The sequence below is a fragment of the Fukomys damarensis genome, unplaced genomic scaffold (genome assembly GCF_012274545.1).
Source record: "Fukomys damarensis isolate Sample0158 unplaced genomic scaffold, DMR_v1.0_HiC HiC_scaffold_2, whole genome shotgun sequence".
In the NCBI taxonomy this organism is placed as follows: Eukaryota; Metazoa; Chordata; class Mammalia; order Rodentia; family Bathyergidae; genus Fukomys; species Fukomys damarensis.
Genome location: NW_022900914.1, coordinates 16,481,828 through 16,500,251, shown reverse-complemented (window position 1 = coordinate 16,500,251; position 18,424 = coordinate 16,481,828). Strand labels below are relative to the sequence as shown.

Below are 18,424 nucleotides of genomic sequence, written 5' to 3'. Positions count from 1 at the left end.
TTTATTTTTTTTTTTTTTTTTTTTTTTTTTTCCTGAAAAGTGACATGGAATTCTTAGGCCTCCTGGGCCCTGGTTTTCCCAGGATGATCCAAGCGCTGCTGGCTGATTTAAAAATCCTTTCTTTTAGGATCGAAATTCTGATAAGTAGGTCGGGTAATACTGGCCATACCCTTCCCTCCTGTAGCCTAGTTTTATCTGTCATTTAGTTCTCACCAAAGGCAGTGCCATTATTTGTATGAATTTTGGTCAGTGCTTTGAAAAAGTAAGCAGTGCTAAATTGGATGTACACCTTGATATATTTTTGGCTCCACTGAGGAGCTACAAAGCTTCCGGGCAGTCTCTTTCCCTGGAGCTACCACATGTCCTGTTTTGGTACAGACACTCCTGGTCTGTGGCTGTTGTCCCATAATTATTAATACTCTCCATTTCATTCTCAGAAGGATCATAATTTGAAGAAACAATTATACAAATGGTCATACTAAAGGAGAGAATCCGGTGTCCCTAACTTGAATACTATGGCCATTACACTGTGAAAATCTAGCTCCGTAAAATTCCTGAGAGCAGAGCTTGTGTTTTTAACTGCCACCGAGCTCTGTGGCCAGTGTCATCCCAAACACTTGTGGTTTGTGACCAGGAAGCACACAATGTCTCCAACAATATATGCGCAACACCTGTAACTGTAATGAGCACAATGGGCATTAAGTTTTCATTGCTCCATTCATTATGGGTTCACTAACGGACTGAGATGTGCCGTCTTTCATTTGACTTTATGAATATTACTGGATTCAAAAGCAATAAAAGAGAGTGGGTGCCTTGGGAGCAGGGACTGTCCTTGATTAGAGATGCCAGCTGTCTCAGCCCTGCCTCTGGTCTCTGGAACAACTTCTGGCCCACGTCCAGAAGACCAGTTTGGTGCAGATGTTAGGGGCTAATAGACACATGTCCTCTGCTTACAAAATGTATCACCATGGGTCATAAGAAGGAGAGGTGACTGTCAGTTACTCAGGCCTCATGCTGTGAGCCTCTGCTATCAATGCTGACAGCCATGTGGCATGAAGACATTCAAGCAAGTATCACAAGACACAAAAAACAGGGAGACCAATATTGCACATTTAGCTAATCTCAAGGCAAAGGCAATCTTTATCACTAAATGGTGACTCAAAAGGCCACTGCAAGGAACGGGGTGGAGAGAAGAGTTCTGATAATGAAAAGCCTAAACCAGCAAAGGGTGCCAGCAGAGTGTGACAGTGCTGTCCTCCGAGCACTTCTTTATCCTTAGCGTGTTTTATCTCGGGAGTGCACCATCTGCATCTTTCCCCCGCTTGTGGTTCCTACACTGGGGCTGTGTCATATTAACCAGAAAAGCCAATCTCAAACATATCAACTGATCCAAGCAAACAGCTGTCAAAGTTGACCTAGGAGCCCCTGGTAGAGAATATTTTTTTCTTGATCTTACCTAGGCAGTAGGGACAACACTGGCCTTTTCTCAAAACAGGTCTTTCACAGGATACAGAAGGGCATGATTCAGAGAAACAGCTAATTACGCCATCCATGCACATGCAGCTAGTACAGACGTCAGGCTTCCAGGACTCAGCTGCCAGGAACATATCGCCTTCATCATTTCTGCAGTAACTAGGCAGGCTCTCGTTATGGGATGATGGAGGCTGAGGAGGTTCATCTGGAAAAGTGAACGTACAGGTCGGCAAAGGAGACAGTGCAGGCTGCCACTGGGCAACACAGTAAGAGTCACACAGACTTATTAAAAGCACACCTAGTTTCTGTGGCTCTGGGAGCCCCCTTAAAAAAAGAGTTCAGTCACAAATCAGGAAGTCCAATTCAGGCAGGTCTTGAATATTAAAACAGAATAACAAAGATTAAAAAAAGGTATATTATAGAGATTGTTGCTTATTCCACACTAGTCTATGCTTTTTCCTCAGCTTAACACTCTTAATTTTCTGCAGAGTGGTCCAGAAATAGGATCAAAATGGTGTAAATTGATCAGAACAGTCCTGTCTCCCCTGCAACCATGGCCAAGGAGGGGATTTTGGGAAAGCTTTCACTTTCCTCTAAGGGTGGGTGTGTTGCTACCACCACCCTTCCACTCTCTTCCTGCCCTGTGTATGCATGTGCTGACTGGAGCGCCAACACTTTTACCATGTCTGTAAGAGAAAGGCCCCCGCATTACCGAGCCACTGAATCGGTGCTGTTGCACATCTGCCCCCACATTCTTGTAAGGTAGGTAAAATGAATCTCTGTTTGTTTAAAAATTTGTAGCGGGCTTTTCTCCTACTTGCAGCCACATGTCATCCTAACCAATTGATACCTGAACAGATTGTCATCGTTACCAGACTTTCAAAACACACCTATTCCAATGTTCAGGCATTCACATTAGTGCCTGACAGAAATCCAAATCACACATAAGGATGAAATCACAGAGAATGCAAGTTATCAGTGAATTTCCTCTTAAAGGCTTAGGTCCCTAGACCAAGCTTTAGCATGAAATAGAACTGAGTATCACCAGGAAGTATATATCTCTATTGGGATCTTATTATCCACTAAAATCAATGAGAAATGCAACCCCCAAGTAAAAAACCTGACTGAGATGCAAGAAAGGAAAATGTTAAGTTAGTGAGGGTCTCACTTTAGAAATGTCAGTTCCTCTGATGAAAGACAACACTTCCACCCGTCACCACTCAAGAGTCTAGAAATAGTCATGATAGTTGTGCCCAGCAAACCTCTAAAAGAATGACATTGTTTCAGTGGCTACACCACTGAGTTGTATGTTCATGAATCAACTGCATGAACTCCGCTATTTTCAGCCATGAAGCAGAAATAACTGAAAGACATGGAGTTATCACACAACACAGAAACTCTAAATGTCGTATTTTCCTTCCATCTGCCTCACAGGGACACCCTACGGAGAAGTCTGATTTGAAAAGAAGTGCCTCTAGGAGGACCAAGGGGGCTGCTTCATTTGGGGCCCTCTCTGAGGGCCAGAGAGAAGCTAGTGTAACGCTATGGGCCAAAACCTCCTCTTTGAACTAGAATCAGCTCTCCTATTACCGGTCCCAAAGACAGACACAATGAAAGAAGAGTCACTGGTTCCACTCTCCTGCAAAGCACCTTGGGTCCTATTCCAATTGAGTAGAGTCCTATAGATCCCATCCACACCCAGCAGATTAGAAGGGCAAAATGGTGTTATTTTCTTGGGGACCTTTCCAAGGTCAGCCATACCTATGGGGAATTTCTTAAGACTCTGGCAGCCAGGCGTGGTGGCGCATGCCTGTAATCCTCTAGCACTCAGAAGGCTGAGGCAGGAAGATCGTTGTGAGTTCAAGACCAGCCTGGGCTACATAGTGAGTTCTAGGTCAGGCTCAACTACATAGTGAGACCCTGTCTCAAAAAAAAAAAAAAAAAAAAGACTCTCACCATTGCTACCTTTTATTTGGCTGGAAATAAGGACAGCTCATGCTCCTCCACACTGGGTCTGTAAATCACCAGCATTCTATGTGGTACAGTGGCTTAGCTCTTGCAAATAATGACCAACTTTGGGTCTAGAAATTTAGGAGAGGAGGCAGGAATAGCAATGGAGATGCAATGAGATGACAGTGAAAACCAACGCTCTGGAAACTATGTAAATTCCAAAAAGATCAACGGGTGGATGGTACATTTTAAAATATAAATTATTCTAGGTACGCTCTTACCATTGTAAGAGCAACCTCTGGAATACTGACATACAGCACAAAACATATTAAGGTTTAAGATGAGGGATGTCACCGAAGTATCCCCAAGTTATATGGAAAGAGAAAATAGACACCCAGGCCTAAATTTATCGGTGAGAAGTCACAGAGCACACAACTCGCTGTGCCGTTGGATCTGCAGGAAGAAGGCAGGAATGCCACGCCTTACCGGGCAGGCAAGAACCTTCGGGGCTTTGTGCACACGTGTCTGCTGGAGATGTCCTGTCACACAGGCACACGCCTGGCATTCTCAGGAGTACCCCTCTCCTCCTCGCTGAACCTGAGGCCAGTCGGGTGCCTCCCAAGGAATCTAGGCTAGCGGTCCTGGAGATGGACCCTTCCTACCACCTTTTCTACGGCCATTCCTGTATTATACTAGTGCTTGCCCCAATGGCACCAGGTGTTTCTGACTCCAGCTAATGCTTCCCGGGCTACTGTACCCTGAAGCCCTCCTCCAGCACTCCTCTGCCTCCCTTATCATTATCTACTTGAAGCAGACCACTGGGTTGTTGGTTCCTCTCTTGGGACTACTGCTCCACAGGACAGGAGTTGTTTCTGTTTGAATTATTCTGATGATCCTTGTGGTTCAATTCAGGAATTCCATGAATGCCTGGTTGGTGAATAACATGCTACAGACAAGCTCACTGTCACCAGTGAACAGGCCACTCAAGTGGTTTCTACCAGGAAGATGGAACAGTCACAACTCTTTGCTAATGGAAAACATGAGTAAAAGTGATAAGGATACAAAATATAGTGCGAGTACATCACATAGCGTAAAAACTCAATACATATGGACTATTCCTTACTTTAGAAAAAATGTTGCACTAATTAAGCTCATCAGATAAATGACACCAAAGATTATGTACTCAGGTGCTAACGCCTGGCCACAATGCACAGTGATAATAGCCAGTGACGTGGCTATCATTCAAAGATACCATCAAGGGCCTGGGGTTTAGCTCAGTGGTGCTGCCGCCTCCCTCCAGAGCGCAAGACCCGAGTTCGATCCCCAATAACAACAACAACAGAAAGATACCATCGGCATGAGCCTGGGGAGGGTTATGACACTGAATATGCGGGATATAATGACAGATTATGGACAGCCGATATGAAAAAATACTAATAAAGTACAAGGGTTTAAGTTTTACTGAGCAGTAAAATTTAAGGATGTATGTTCAGAAGACAAGCAGTTATTAATTTAAATTAAAAAGATGGGAAGATTAAGCAACATCAAAATAAAATCAGATGTTCTGCCCACTTGGTGATTTTTTATATCACATTAAATATCTCTTGTAAAAGTCAGATAGTCTAGTGTTAACTGAAAGTAGTATCTTAATTATAAAACCAGTAACATTTAAAATTGTGCCAAATTTTCATTATGACATAATTTTTGATCATAAATTTATGATCATAAATTTACCAGCTAAGGTCTGAGAAATGATTTTAAAAAAATAGTAGTCCTTATATACATATACACAGTGTTAGCCACTTACTTCCTTTTGATCCTTAACATATTAATTGTAACAGGTAACAGTGCCCAGGCCGTCCCTTCCCCGCCAAGTGTGTCAGGCGCAGCGGCGGTTACCTGTGCACTGTGGGCAGCAGGAGTCCTGGGTGCGCGCAGGATTCTGGCAGAGCAGTGGGGGGCACACCTCTGTCTCACACAGCACCCGGCCACTGTGGCAGGTACACTGAGTACAGGAGTCGATGTTCCACGTCTCTCCGTCCACGAAGTATTCTCCTCCGGGCGCGTGGCAAATGGAAGGAGTGCTGAGCTCTGGCTTCTGTACCACAAAGTCATCTGGGGAAGGACACAGAATCAAAACACAAAATCTTATTCACCTGCAGGCTTTCCGACTCCTGAAGAACCTGGCGGAGTTTGCTTTAAGGGAGAGAAAGATGAATTGTCTGAGGAGTATTTCATTCTATGCTTAACGAGAGACCGTGAGGAAGGCAAAAATATTCCATGCATAGAAATAGAAGACATTGGCCAGAGAGCTCACCTCAGAAGTGAGGTTTAAGTGGCTTAAATCTATCAACAGTCATAAGCGAATTCAATACAAAAATTAAATTACGGGGAGTGGACCGACTCTGTTCGAGCATCTCAGGGGATGCGCAGGGGTTGTTTAGAATACAGATCTCTCATTTACTGAATGCTCACTGTGCCATGCTAAGCACTTCACATTTATTCATTTCCTTTCCTTACCATCGACCTTGTGAGGAAGGCACTATTATTCTGTTGTACACTGGAGGAAACTGAGCTCAGAGTATTAAGTGTAGCTAAAGCCCTGGAGTGAAGTCTTTGGTTGTCCAGATGATGGATACACCTCCAGATTAAACAACTTCCAAATGATGTATGCCCTGCCCACTTCATTATCTCTGGGAGCTCAGCCCTTGTATGTGTGCACACACGGCTGCTGTCAACAGGCCACACCTAAATCTCAGCTGGCTGGCCAGCCGCCAGCACTCTGAGCAGGAATGCTCCTTTGGAATCGGCAGTCTGGAAACCCTCACCTGAGACTAAACATTTGTTTGGTGATATCACCATCCACAGAGGTAAATGCTGAGAGGTTGATGATAACTATGATTTCTCTCCCCAAAGGAGAGGCGGTTTTGGTCCCTTGGTGAGATGATAATGATAGAGAGGGAATTTAATGTTGAAATGTCTGAAGAGGTACTAGGAGTTGCCCTGAAGTTGTGCTGGGAAAATGAGAAGTATGAAGACATTAACCATATTCGCGTAGGCCAAATACAACAAGTACTTCAAGGAGGTGCTAACAGTGTTGAATCCCGCTGAGAAATAGTCTGGAGACATCATGGCTAGCTCAGGCCTGGAGCTCCACGAAAGAGGAGCCCCAGAGAATTATGCTGTGTGCAGACGATCAGTGCTGTCACTTTCAAAGCAGCGGTCAGCATGAGAGTCACCCATACTCAAGAGATGAGGTGGTGTGGGCCGGCTTCCAGTGAAGGAGCTCACTCTCCATACAGCTTTGATTTCAAGAGAATTAAGAAAGACTAGGACTTTGACCAAGTGGGGAGGTCACAAAAAACCCTACATTAATGCTTACATTTACAAGCAGCTGTACCAATCTTTAAGCGTATGCACCTACTGCAGGAAGGTAGTTACAACGAAAATTAACCTGGGACAAGCAGATAAAAATGTATTTCCTATATTCCACGAAGAAGAACAAAATGCTTCAAAGAGCATCCATACACTAATATTGGGGAAATGATCATGGATCATTTCCAGGACTGCATTCAAAATAGGCTTCCAGAGAACTGATAACTGCCACATTATAAATGTTGACATGAAGGGGAGTGGTCAGGAGAAAGATCATGCGCCTGGAGGTGGCCTATCTTCCTAACTCCTGTGCTATCCTATGTGCCTCAGCCAAAACACAAGGGAGGGCTGGAGAGATGGACAGGAAAGAAAAGAGTGGTGCGCGAGCAAGAAAAAACTATGAGGCAATATTGTCTGGTGACTACTGTAACGGAAGAGTTTGGGAGCTGCTCACTCATCCCAGAACCACCCCCAAAACAGCAGCAGCAGTAGCAGGAACAGCAACAACAGCTGTGAGAGGGGTAAAAATACTCTTTAAAGTTGGAATCCACGAGTACGATGGCTGTAGACTAGTGCTGGCCTATGGCCTTCCATGCTGCACAACTGGAGGTGAATGGTAGGAAAGCAAGTGAAGCTTCCTCTGTATTTACAGCTTCTCCTGTCTGATCAGTGGCAGCATTAGATTTTTACAGGAGCTCGAGATCTACCACAAACTGTGCAAGAGAGGAACCTAGGTCGCACGCTAAGTCCTCATGGGACTCTAAGGCCTGATGTTCAGAGGTGCAGCTGAGGGGGTGGAGTCCATGAAAGATCGTCTTCCATGAAACTGGTCCCTGGTACCAAAAAGGATGGGGACCACTGCTCCAGAGTCTATTCGTAATAGTCTACACATGACAATCTAAGAAAGTAAAGACTTTGGAAAAAACAGACCCCTACATGGCCATCCACAGAGCTGTGCTTTTTACATGCATATCACCTAAAAAGTCACACACAATAATTTGTCAATAACTTTATTTTTAATAAGATTTTCCTTATTTCTTTAACAGATGAAGGTGTTTCTGGTTCCACTGACTTTCAGCTTTGGGTCAATCATCTGTTTTTAGACATGCCTTTGCTTTTCTACCAGTCTGACGCTTGGACACTCTCACTGAGGAGGACATGTGTTACCAGAGAGCCACGTGCAGGTCTGTCCTCTCTACACTCACACTCGTGACTAAAGAGTGGGTCTTAGGTGGAAAATGATTTTTCCTTCCCCCAAAACAGTTCTAACTCATTAAACTGTTGCTTTCTCTTTCAATGCAGGGGACACAGCGGTTTTTTACATTTAACTATCAAAATACACGAAAGGGAGTTTTGATTTAGAGCATACCCAAAGGAACCCCGAGGAAACAGAATAAACTATTTATTTTCCACTGTTATCTGCCTCTGCTTCTCTAAAGGGGTGGGAATTCCCTGTCAGTCTGCATATATGGTTACTGAGGTGTGCAGGACCTCAGAGTTGAGAGGGACTTCACTTGTCCTTTTCCCCTGTCCCCTTCCAGAGCAGAGAATGCAGGTACAGCCTGCCCAGCACGAGACACTTTCCTTCCTAGGATAGTCCTGCCTTACTGCAAAGGACCAAGCCTCAGATTCCTGGCTATACCTTCTCCATAGAGAGACCGATCCATAAGCAGGACCAGGATGGACCAGAAGAAAGGTAATCATGATTCCAAAACACAACAGTATATTTAAACTTTAAAAGAAATCTGACACAGGGGCTAGGGATTTAGCTCAGTGGTGCCACACTTGCCTCACAAGTATAAGGTCTGAGTTTGAACCCTGCTACAGAGGAGAGAAGAAAAAAAGAAAAGAAAAAGAAATCTGATGTCACATTTGAGAGACTTCGCTGCTCCCTGGCCTTCCAGCTATTTTACTTGGGTAAGAGAGTTAATTTTTCTTCGTCTGTTTTCCAAATGAAAGACAGTCTAAATGTATTTTCTTCCTAATTCAAAGTGACCCGCACAGAGGGAGAAATAATAGATATAAAACTATGCTGAGCTTTTTAACTAAAAGGCACTACTAGTGAGGCATTACGGTAATAACTAGTGCTGCTGACAACCATAATCCAAACCCCCAGGGATTACAGATCGGTTCCGTTCTTCTAATATCTTATCTTGATTACCACTATGACTTCACATGTCTTGGTGGTGTGGTCTTGGTCAATTTAGATATTTTTCATTTGGCAACAGTGCCACATGTGCATTAATTTAAGAAAAAGTAATCACCACAGACTTCAATACTTCTCTCCCTCTCCAATATTACTAGAAAAGCTTTTGTGAAATAAAACTAGAACCAATTTCCTCAAATTAACTAAGGTATTGAGGCTTACGGCACTATTAGTAAAATGCAGAGGTGGATTTAAGCACATATACCCAGAAATCTTTCCAAAAAAAGCAGTTCAAAGATCAATACAATCGAGTAAACCATTCAAAAATAAGAACAGTTTCCAGGGCTTTAGCATTTTCTCTGGTTTTTGGCTAATCATTTATCATACTGGGGTGATTCGGTGGCTGCTGTTAACAGATGCCACAAGAACAGAAAAGTCTCCCAGGTGCTACCCCTGCATTTCCCACAGGGTCACAGGTGTGTACGAGGCCCCACAAGGTAAAAGTCATTTGCGTTTGAAGCACACGAGAGGGCAGCCAGCTTTTACCTGCACATGACGGGCAGCACTGTCCAGGACGGATGGTGGGGTTGCCACAGGCAGGCACTGGGCAGGTGATCAGGGCACACATTTCCCGTCCATTGTGACAGTAGCACTCCCGGCACCCATCATGCCAGCTCTCCTCACTTTTATGATGACGGCCATCCATGGACAGACATGTGCCTGACAGGACAGGTGGCCCGGCTGAAGCAGGGACCTCTGGACAGACAAAGGCAGCCTGGTAAAGAAGCAGCTACAGCACAGGAGAAACGGCCTGTAGTGTCCTTACATGGAATGGAACCCAGCCACCAAGCATTACGTCTACAGAGAATAGTCAGTGCCATGGGAAATGCTCAGGAAAGGAATTTAAGTTAACAGGCTCTCAGTTTTGATGAAAAAAAAAAAAAAGAAAAAGAAAAAGAAAAAGAAAAAAACCCCCCAAAAAACAAAAGACTGAAAAATCATTTCTCATCTACTGGTAGGATTATTGCTGATCTCTTTTCACTCTACTCTGTCATATTTTCCACAATAAGCACTGGTTTTTATAATGGATGTCACATACTCATATGTCTACTTAATACGGAGAATCATCACTTCACAAGCTCTGCTCCACGGAGAAATCCTGGGCCCCTTACAACTAATCGATTTTTGTCCCACAGAACCAACCACTGAACAAACTGACTAGATTTTCGTTAACTGCGGCCCCTTCAAATACCACTAAGGTGGCAACTGTTCAACTTGGAGAAAACATGAAGTAAACTTCAGGGATGTTCTATTGCTTAATCTATGTCTCATGGTGATAACTACAGCAAACTGGACCAGTACGGGTGGAGCCCTAGCTGAGATAAGGGCAGAAAAGTTAAAGGCTTCAGGAATGTCCCTGCAGCAAGAGTCTCAAGCAGAGGGGATACCCAGGGTCAGCTCTGGAAAGGCAAGTGCTTGGGAAACCCTACACCTGCCCTCAAGGGCAATGAAATGAGGCTCTTTACTGTATCAGTTGTACCAATACCACTCCTGAACAGAAGTAGGCTTCAGGTAGGCTCAGTGAGATAAACTTTAGCTTGAGGCTAAAGTTCCAGACACAAGTAAAACTGCAGAGCTAAGAACTGATTACTCTGGCAAATGTGCTTATCCATGACATGCTTACTTGAAATTTTGTTCTGAGCTTTTATTTCATTAAGATGAAAGGAAAAGGGAGTCCTATGGGAGGGTCCTACAGAGAGACACTGTGTCAGAGTAGGTAGCAATCACTTAAACTATTTCATTTACAAAATGTCCTTCCGTTCTTTGTTTCCATGCCCCTGGCTGCTTTGCGGGGCAGGGCTGTGTTCATACTTACCTCTGCATCTGCAGATAAGACAGCCGTGACTGTCTTGCTGGAAGCCCAAGGGGCAGATTTTACTGCATGGGAGCTCTGGACATTTCTTACAGCGACAGATGTCACAGCCGTGCTTATTCTTCCTGGGTAATTAAAATTTGGCCAGAGGTCAGAAAATCAAAAAGTCTCAGATGATGCCCAAGCACTCAGACCAGGGTTCAAGGAAGGGATACTGCCGCTTAAGCAGAATGACTTGGTTCTGCTCTCAGAGCTACTGGGGTGAGGTGTGATTAGCTCCCTGCAGCTATGGCCACTGCCCACCCAAGACCACGCTTCAGAAGTGCCCAAGTACTTCTGTGTTTCTGGGATGTGGCTGTCAGAATCCCGGAAGACATGACCTTTGATCTAATTAGGAAAAGCGGTGTCACCACAGGAAAAGGTGAATGTGCAACTCCGGGTGAACAATACTGGAGATAAGCATTAGGGACAAAGGTCCTTCTTTTGTTTGGACTCCCAGGCTTCCTCACAAGACACATTCTCTGAGAAATTCCAGACTCTAGTAAAAAATTTAATGATACATCTACTGAAACCTATAGAAGATATAACTCAAGAGACCTGGGAAGGCTTCATAAATGTTGACAAAGAATGAAAACCTTCATCAGTCAGTGTGCAGTCGTTATTTTATTAGGTCTAATTAGAAAAGAATAAGGAAAAAAAATATGGATTTTTAAAGCCTCCAGTCACGAGGTATGAACCAAGAGTGTTGGAGGTAAAAGAAAATGTTGGAGGAACCTTCGTCCCAAATCCTGTGTTGATCAGAAAGATTACATAAAATGAATTAAACAAGGAAATGCTCAGAAAAACCAAATCCTTTTTATTTTCCTAAACAGAGAGTAAGCTCGAAGGAGCTCACCTACCCACCCACCCACTGCTGCCTCATTTTCACAGCTTCAGGGCTGAGGACTCGCAGGCTCACCATCTCCTCCACAGTCTCGGCCCAACTGGTCTCCTTGGAGGCAGAGGAGGAACTGCTCTGTGTGTACCTTCACGTTTCATCCTAACTAACACTGAGTGGCCAGCTGTAATTCCCAACTCAAAGAAAATACTCATTCTTTCTCACCCAGGACCAATGAAGGGGATGTAAAAGATGACAGACCTGTGAGAAACCTTTGATATGTGACAACTGTCTAGGTGACAAGCAACCATTTTGTGAAGAAAGTACTGATCATGAAGATCTCATTTCAACATACCGAATTATTCATACTCATGTCAGATACAGTATCATTTTCAAGATGTCCCTAGGCTTTGTTTGCTCTTCTTGTCTGTCTCTCCCTCCATGAATCCATCCATCCTGACCATAAGCATGTACGAAGTTCACTGTGCTGCCTAATGCTCCCATAAGGAATCTGGTCAAGAGGTCTTTCTCAGAGTATGTCCTTAAAAACAGTGTCCACAATAGCCAAGTGGGTTCTCCTTGAATACAAAGTGAAATCTCTCGTCTTCCGACAGATTTATCTCCAAGATGTGGGCTGGATTTCAATGTGGCCTTGATTCTAAACTGTCATAATACTGTAGCAAATGGTTGTGGCTACTACCATCAGGATGATGATACTTTACATACAGAAAGAGATGGAATAACTAGACTTTTATTGGTACCATACTCATATTTTAGAACTGGGAACCATGAGGATTTATATTTTAATTTTTAAGAATATTCCCAATGTAATTACCCAAATTAAATGAGAATTAAAATTTACCCTCCCAAACTTAGAATTTTCAAAAAAATAAAAAAGATGACTGAAAGAAGATGGGTGAAAGATGATGATGGATTTAAATCCCTTGTAGTTTGACATTATATAACATGGGAAAGGCAGAAAGATTGAGAAGAAAGACAGCAAAAGGGAAACAATGATATAGTAAAGTTTTCACAGGTGATTTCTTTTTCAGTACCAGGGATCAAATCAAAGGTGATTTTTAAGGGATTGACTTGATATAAAGGCAGAAGTAAATGTTAATACAGACCAAAGAAATAAATATGCCTTATTTTCCCCATGAAATTATCTACTTTGACTTAAAAAGTGTTATCAAGTGTTGACTATGTCCAAAGTTAGACATCAGAGTATAGAGGGCAGGATGTTCGATATTTACAGGAGTGACCTTCAACTGATCCTTATGTACAAATCAATTAGATTAGAACAGTGCCCATGGCAGTTATGAAGAGTTGCAGGACTAACAGCAGTGGGGCCTCATGACAAGTCCATATCCACCCCCCTAGGAGTGTCCAAAGGACGGTGCTATGGGAAGCCTCACACAACAAGACCAGAGTATTATCTGGCTCATCTCCAAAAAAGAGGTCAAATAAAACTTGATTCTTATCTTTGGAGATGATCCCTTCCTTCTGAATTACTTAACGAAACCAATACAGACATTCTGGACTTAAACCACCACTGATTCAGTCACTAACACACAGAAAGCTAACAGAACGGGTGTTAACATTTCAACAAGCTGTCCTTGGTAGGTGTTGTGAATTGGGAAATACGTACAGGTATCCCAGCGGACAGTACTTGTCACAGATGATGGGTCTGCACTTCTTGGGCCTCGGGCGGCACTGGCAGATCTCACAGTCGTGGGCATCGGTTAGGAAACCAGAGGGACAGTCCAGGGTGCAGCCTTGTTTAAGGCCCGCGCACATCTCCTCCCCTGTGAAGACACATGGACGGTTCATTTTTTCCAAAGAGGAACAGACCAGAACACACGTTGCTTCAGTGTCTCCCATGAACCCTCTGGTCTTTCACAGATACAAATTTCTCAGCTGGACAATGGCAAGAGTTATAATCCAAAAGTAAATGCTGAATTATTTCATGGCTTTGGTAGTAACACCCAAAATAAAGTCGAGCTCTGACGTGCGTTTCTGAAGCCCAATCCAATCTGGTAGGCTTCTAGTGAAGAGGAAGCTGGTAACTACTGATAATTAATAACCAACTGTATTTTTCATATATAGTGTCTTGAAACTGATGACATTTATGTTAAAATGTGAGAATTGGAAACTTAACACTTTGAATTCCATTATATACTTTATTTCTACTGCATGCCATCACAGGTGAAGCTGCATTTATATGTTTACAAATGAATACTCTCATGGGGATTAAAATGTATCACATAATGTTGCCCAGTGTTATGTAGCAGAATGGATTTCTTACCCTTTCTTTAAAAAAAAAAAGCAATCTCTTACAACGTGATAGAAAATGAAATACTCTGTTCCCTTTAGCTGTCACTTTCCCTACATACAGGCTGACAAATTCAAGCATTTGGATACTTATTAATTGACAAGTATGTGTTGAAATATTCATATTAATGTCTAACTAACTATTCAAAGGTTTAAACTGTCCCCTGTTAGCAGGACCTGGAGTGATTTCTAACTGTCCTCTGTTACTCAGTTATTTTACATTATTTTAGAAAGCAGGGCAGGAGAATAGAAACAGTGGTGATTGTCAAAAGAACTACTGAATATATTAGCTTAATAGATGCCTTCTAACATGATTTTAAAAGGTGATACAGAGCTTAACAGAAAACACAGCGAATAAAAACGTTAAGGTAGTAAAAGTGTGCGTGACGGGACGGTATTAATAAAGTAAGTCAAGACCTGTGTGAGTCAAAGGCGGACTTGGAAAGAGCACCGGATGTAAAGCAGGCAGCTGCACGTGTGGCAGTGCTGAATGCTACTCCACGCGGACTGGTGCGGTGGGAGGCAGAGACCATTGTAGGGATAATCAATACATCTTTATTTTATCTGGACACCCCGTAAATGAGTCCAAATAATAAAAACAATATACATAATGCAATAATATAAATCACTTGGAAAAACCAATTTGTCTCCTCCACAGATAGAGCTTGTACTTTAAAATTAAACCTTAACTACAGTTAATAGGTGAAATGGGTCTTTGTTTTCCATAAATATTTTAAGATAGCACCTTCTATGAATCAGCTGGCAATATCTGCATATTTAATTTGCTATCTTTTAAAAAGGAAAATGTGACTTATGGCATACTATTCTGCTTTGTCATTTTCATAAACCTTTCATTACACATAGCATTTAGCATAACCTCTTGGGTCTGTACCATGCTGTGCAGCAACTGAATACTAATCTGCATCCTTTAAAGAGAAATTCTAAATGGCTCATTTAAAAATTTGTAATTATGACTTGGAAGGAAGGCCATTATTTCTCATCTCCCATTATTAAGAGAATGATGAAAGAGGGGAAAAGGCTTTAATAGCTACATTTCTTTCTCTGACATAGATCTAAACTCTTTTCTCTATTATGAGAATTTTTAAGTCATGATACCAAGTAGATTTGTTAGGAAACAGATGAATTACAAGCATTCCTAGAACTTCCCCGAGTCAGCATTCTTGGGAATTCAATCCTTGAATCTTTAGATTCTGTGGACATTTGTGCCTTCATTACTCTGGTCCTGTAAAAGGCTTTTCCACAGACCATGTTCTAGAATGCTCTTCACTTACCCTTAAGAAAGATGCTGCATGACCACCTGAGTTTAAACTGTTTGATAAGAACTGTGTCTTTGATCTATCTCCATGCTGCATTACAGAATCGCTCCCTGTGGCTTTGCTGCCAGCCTGTGGTGCTATGGGAGGTGAAGAAACCTTTGGGAAGTATCCCCTTGTAGACAGGTCACTGGAGGATGCCTTGGAAGGGCATGGTGGAATCCTGGCCCTTTCCTCTCTTTTGCTTCCTGGTTGCCACACGGTGAGCAGCTCCTCCTACCATGCATTTCCACCATAACGTACCGTCTCGCCACAGGTCCAAAGCAACAGGCCAATGCAACCATGGACTGAAACCTCTGAAACTATAATCTGAAATAAACCTTTCTTCTATATAAGTTCATTATCTGAAGCCTTTTTGTTTACAGTTATGGAAAGCTGACTATCCTATCTGCTTTGCAATGCAGAGAATTGCACAAGGCTGTCATGTCTAAATAAAGATACATGTTATTAACTAGAAAGCATACTAGCCATACCACCTCATGCAAAACCCCCTACCTAGCACCCTCCGGATTTGGGACCATACACCCACTTGCAGGCTCCAGTCTGAACTATCTCAATCCTGCTCACCAACACAAGGGAGTTCTAGGGTAGGATCCTATTTTCTCTGGGTCGACAGTCCAGGGACTGTCCTGGTGTTTGGCATGGAGGGGTTGTTCAGTAACTATTTTGCTGAACAAATGCATCAATCAGTGTTCTTGCTACTTCCTCCTCTACTGTCACATCAGGGCTGTCATATTAACAGAGAAAAAGATTGACTCTGACAGTACTGAATATTTTTCAAAATACTAGCAGTCGCTTAACATCTCAAGATACCATCTTCTAGTTGAGAAACAGAAAACATTAAAGATGAGAAGGAAGTCTTAAGATTTATGTGCATCAGTTTCGGCTTTTTCTTTAAAGTAATGCAGCATCAAAGTAAAGATTTAAAGAGCAGACTCGACAGGTTAGAAATCTCTTAGTCTTACTAGTGATGGGGTTATAAGTTTGTTTGGAAAGCTTTAGTACATCACTCAAAGCAATCACAGGAAAAAAAAGTGGGCTTTATGTTCCTATTTTTTCCAGCATTATGACTTTACTGTGATCTAAAAATGCTTTATCATCCATGGGGAGAAATTACCATCGAAGAGAAAGTGATAAAAAAAATGGCAAACTACAGGGCCCTCACATTATGGCTGGTCAATAGCTACTACATAGTAAGCTTTTTATTCATTCTGGAAGAAAACAGAGTTTTTTTATGCTCCTAGGGCCAAGATTTAGCACAACTGTAAGGAGCATCGTTCACTGTTTTTCTGGTTGCTGTTGTTTTACTTTATTTTGGGAAGGAACATGATTCATGGTTTTGTTCTTGTATTCTGGGCTGGGAATCAAATCTAGATTCTCATAAATTTAGACAAGCACTCTACCACAGAGCTCCATCTCCAGCCCACCATGCATTTCAGGATTATGAGTGAATACAATGTAGCTTTCATGCACATCACGGGGTACGTGGGGCCCCTAGAACTGTGGGGCACACTTCTTTGCTGGAGTACTTCAGACTCTTGGGAGACCAGCAATTTCCATCAATCTGCTACTGATTAAGGATGGCAATAGCGTTCCTGAGATGATTAAATTTTTAAAAATGCAGCACTGCAAATGGTCCCAATCTTGACCCCGATAGCTGTTGGTCTTATTTCAGAAGCACAATGAAATGGAAACAAACAGCTGACCTCCCTGTGTCTGACGCCACAACCTGCTTGGGATGCTTGACAGAGGTACATATTTCATGAAAGATATGCAAGTTTTTTTCCTCCTTGCTACCATTAATTTTACCTGTCTCTGACAGTTTGTGAATTAAAGCATGAATAATTCCAGAATCAAAGAATGCTAAAACTGGAAGAGCAGTTATCAATAAGCCAGCTAAATCCACCTAAAGATGTGGACAAAATGATGCCAGAAGATTGATGTCATTTAATTCACATGTCACTTAACCCAGTTTATATTGTAAGGTGAAGCATCCTGCAACAGTCTGACTGTAATAAACATTTTTGCTTAAAAAGTAATGTTATTAACAGTTTGTATCAATGAAAGGATATTAACAGCATCAATAATTTCAATTTTTCTGGCTACTGTACTTTCCTAAACATTTTCTACTATATTTTGCTTTATTCTAAACATATCATTTAGAAATTGAATCACACATAACATAAATTCTCCATATACCCTTGATACATTGCTTAGCAGTTTTATAAGAATGCTATTGCTACAGGTTAAAAGCAAAACTACCATATGTTCAAGGAAAAAGAAATCCTTTGTGGTTTCCACATAATTTTGAAGGACATATTTGCACAGGGTTTTTATCTTAATCCTAATGCAATGTCCATAATATCACTAAGATTATGCTGTAATGTCATTATGACATATTATCATATCATGGACATTGCCAATTTTTTACCAACATTGGTCAAGACACTTTACCTTCTTTATATCCTCATAATCATTAGCCCATTGTAGGCATTCAACAAATCAATAAAAAAGGAGAAAACTTTATCTGGTGTTGGCCTTTATGAAATCTGATGCAATGAGAAGAACTAGGCCTAATCCTAAGAGAAAATTTAAGCATAAATGTTTGGGACTACAGGATGTTAAAAAGTTTTGATGCAATGCAGAAAGATAATGTAAGGAAGACGTGTGGAGAAGATAACTACGAAGCAGTTGCAATGGGAAAAGGAACTATGCCTTACTTGCCTGTAAGGAACTCGCTTTTCCCTCCAATTCTGAAGCAGAAAGAGAACAATGAAGGGTTAAAATTAAAAAGTAGAAGAAAGCTGTTGGTCCAAGTGTTGGGAGAACATAGGAAGAACCTGAGGCAGGTGTGGGGACAGGGAAGACAGGAAGCTAGGGGTTTTCCACATCAGCTAGTTTAGGCTGACTCAGAAAAGCATGTTATAAAACAGCCTGCAGAGTAAACTATCATCACACGTCAGGCAATGAAGACAGTTTTGTCCTCATTCATTGACTTGATTCTCAAGATAATCCACTTGTTAGGTACTGTCTCTGTCCTCTACAGATGAAGGCACATTGGCGCT

General features: G+C 42.1%; 1 protein-coding gene across 1 annotated transcript in view; it reads right to left on the bottom strand.

The window, feature by feature from the left end:
• The window catches only part of Crim1 (cysteine rich transmembrane BMP regulator 1), a gene marked incomplete at its 5' end in the record, with an annotated part of 141,562 nt that overhangs the window by 23,890 nt on the left and 99,248 nt on the right, over positions 1-18,424 (bottom strand). Inside the window, 5 exons of the mRNA XM_010611427.3 lie at positions 1,457-1,678; positions 5,323-5,538; positions 9,491-9,700; positions 10,821-10,942; positions 13,343-13,499. Coding sequence (XP_010609729.1) covers positions 1,457-1,678; positions 5,323-5,538; positions 9,491-9,700; positions 10,821-10,942; positions 13,343-13,499 — 927 coding nt within the window. The remainder of the gene's footprint in view (positions 1-1,456; positions 1,679-5,322; positions 5,539-9,490; positions 9,701-10,820; positions 10,943-13,342; positions 13,500-18,424) is intronic.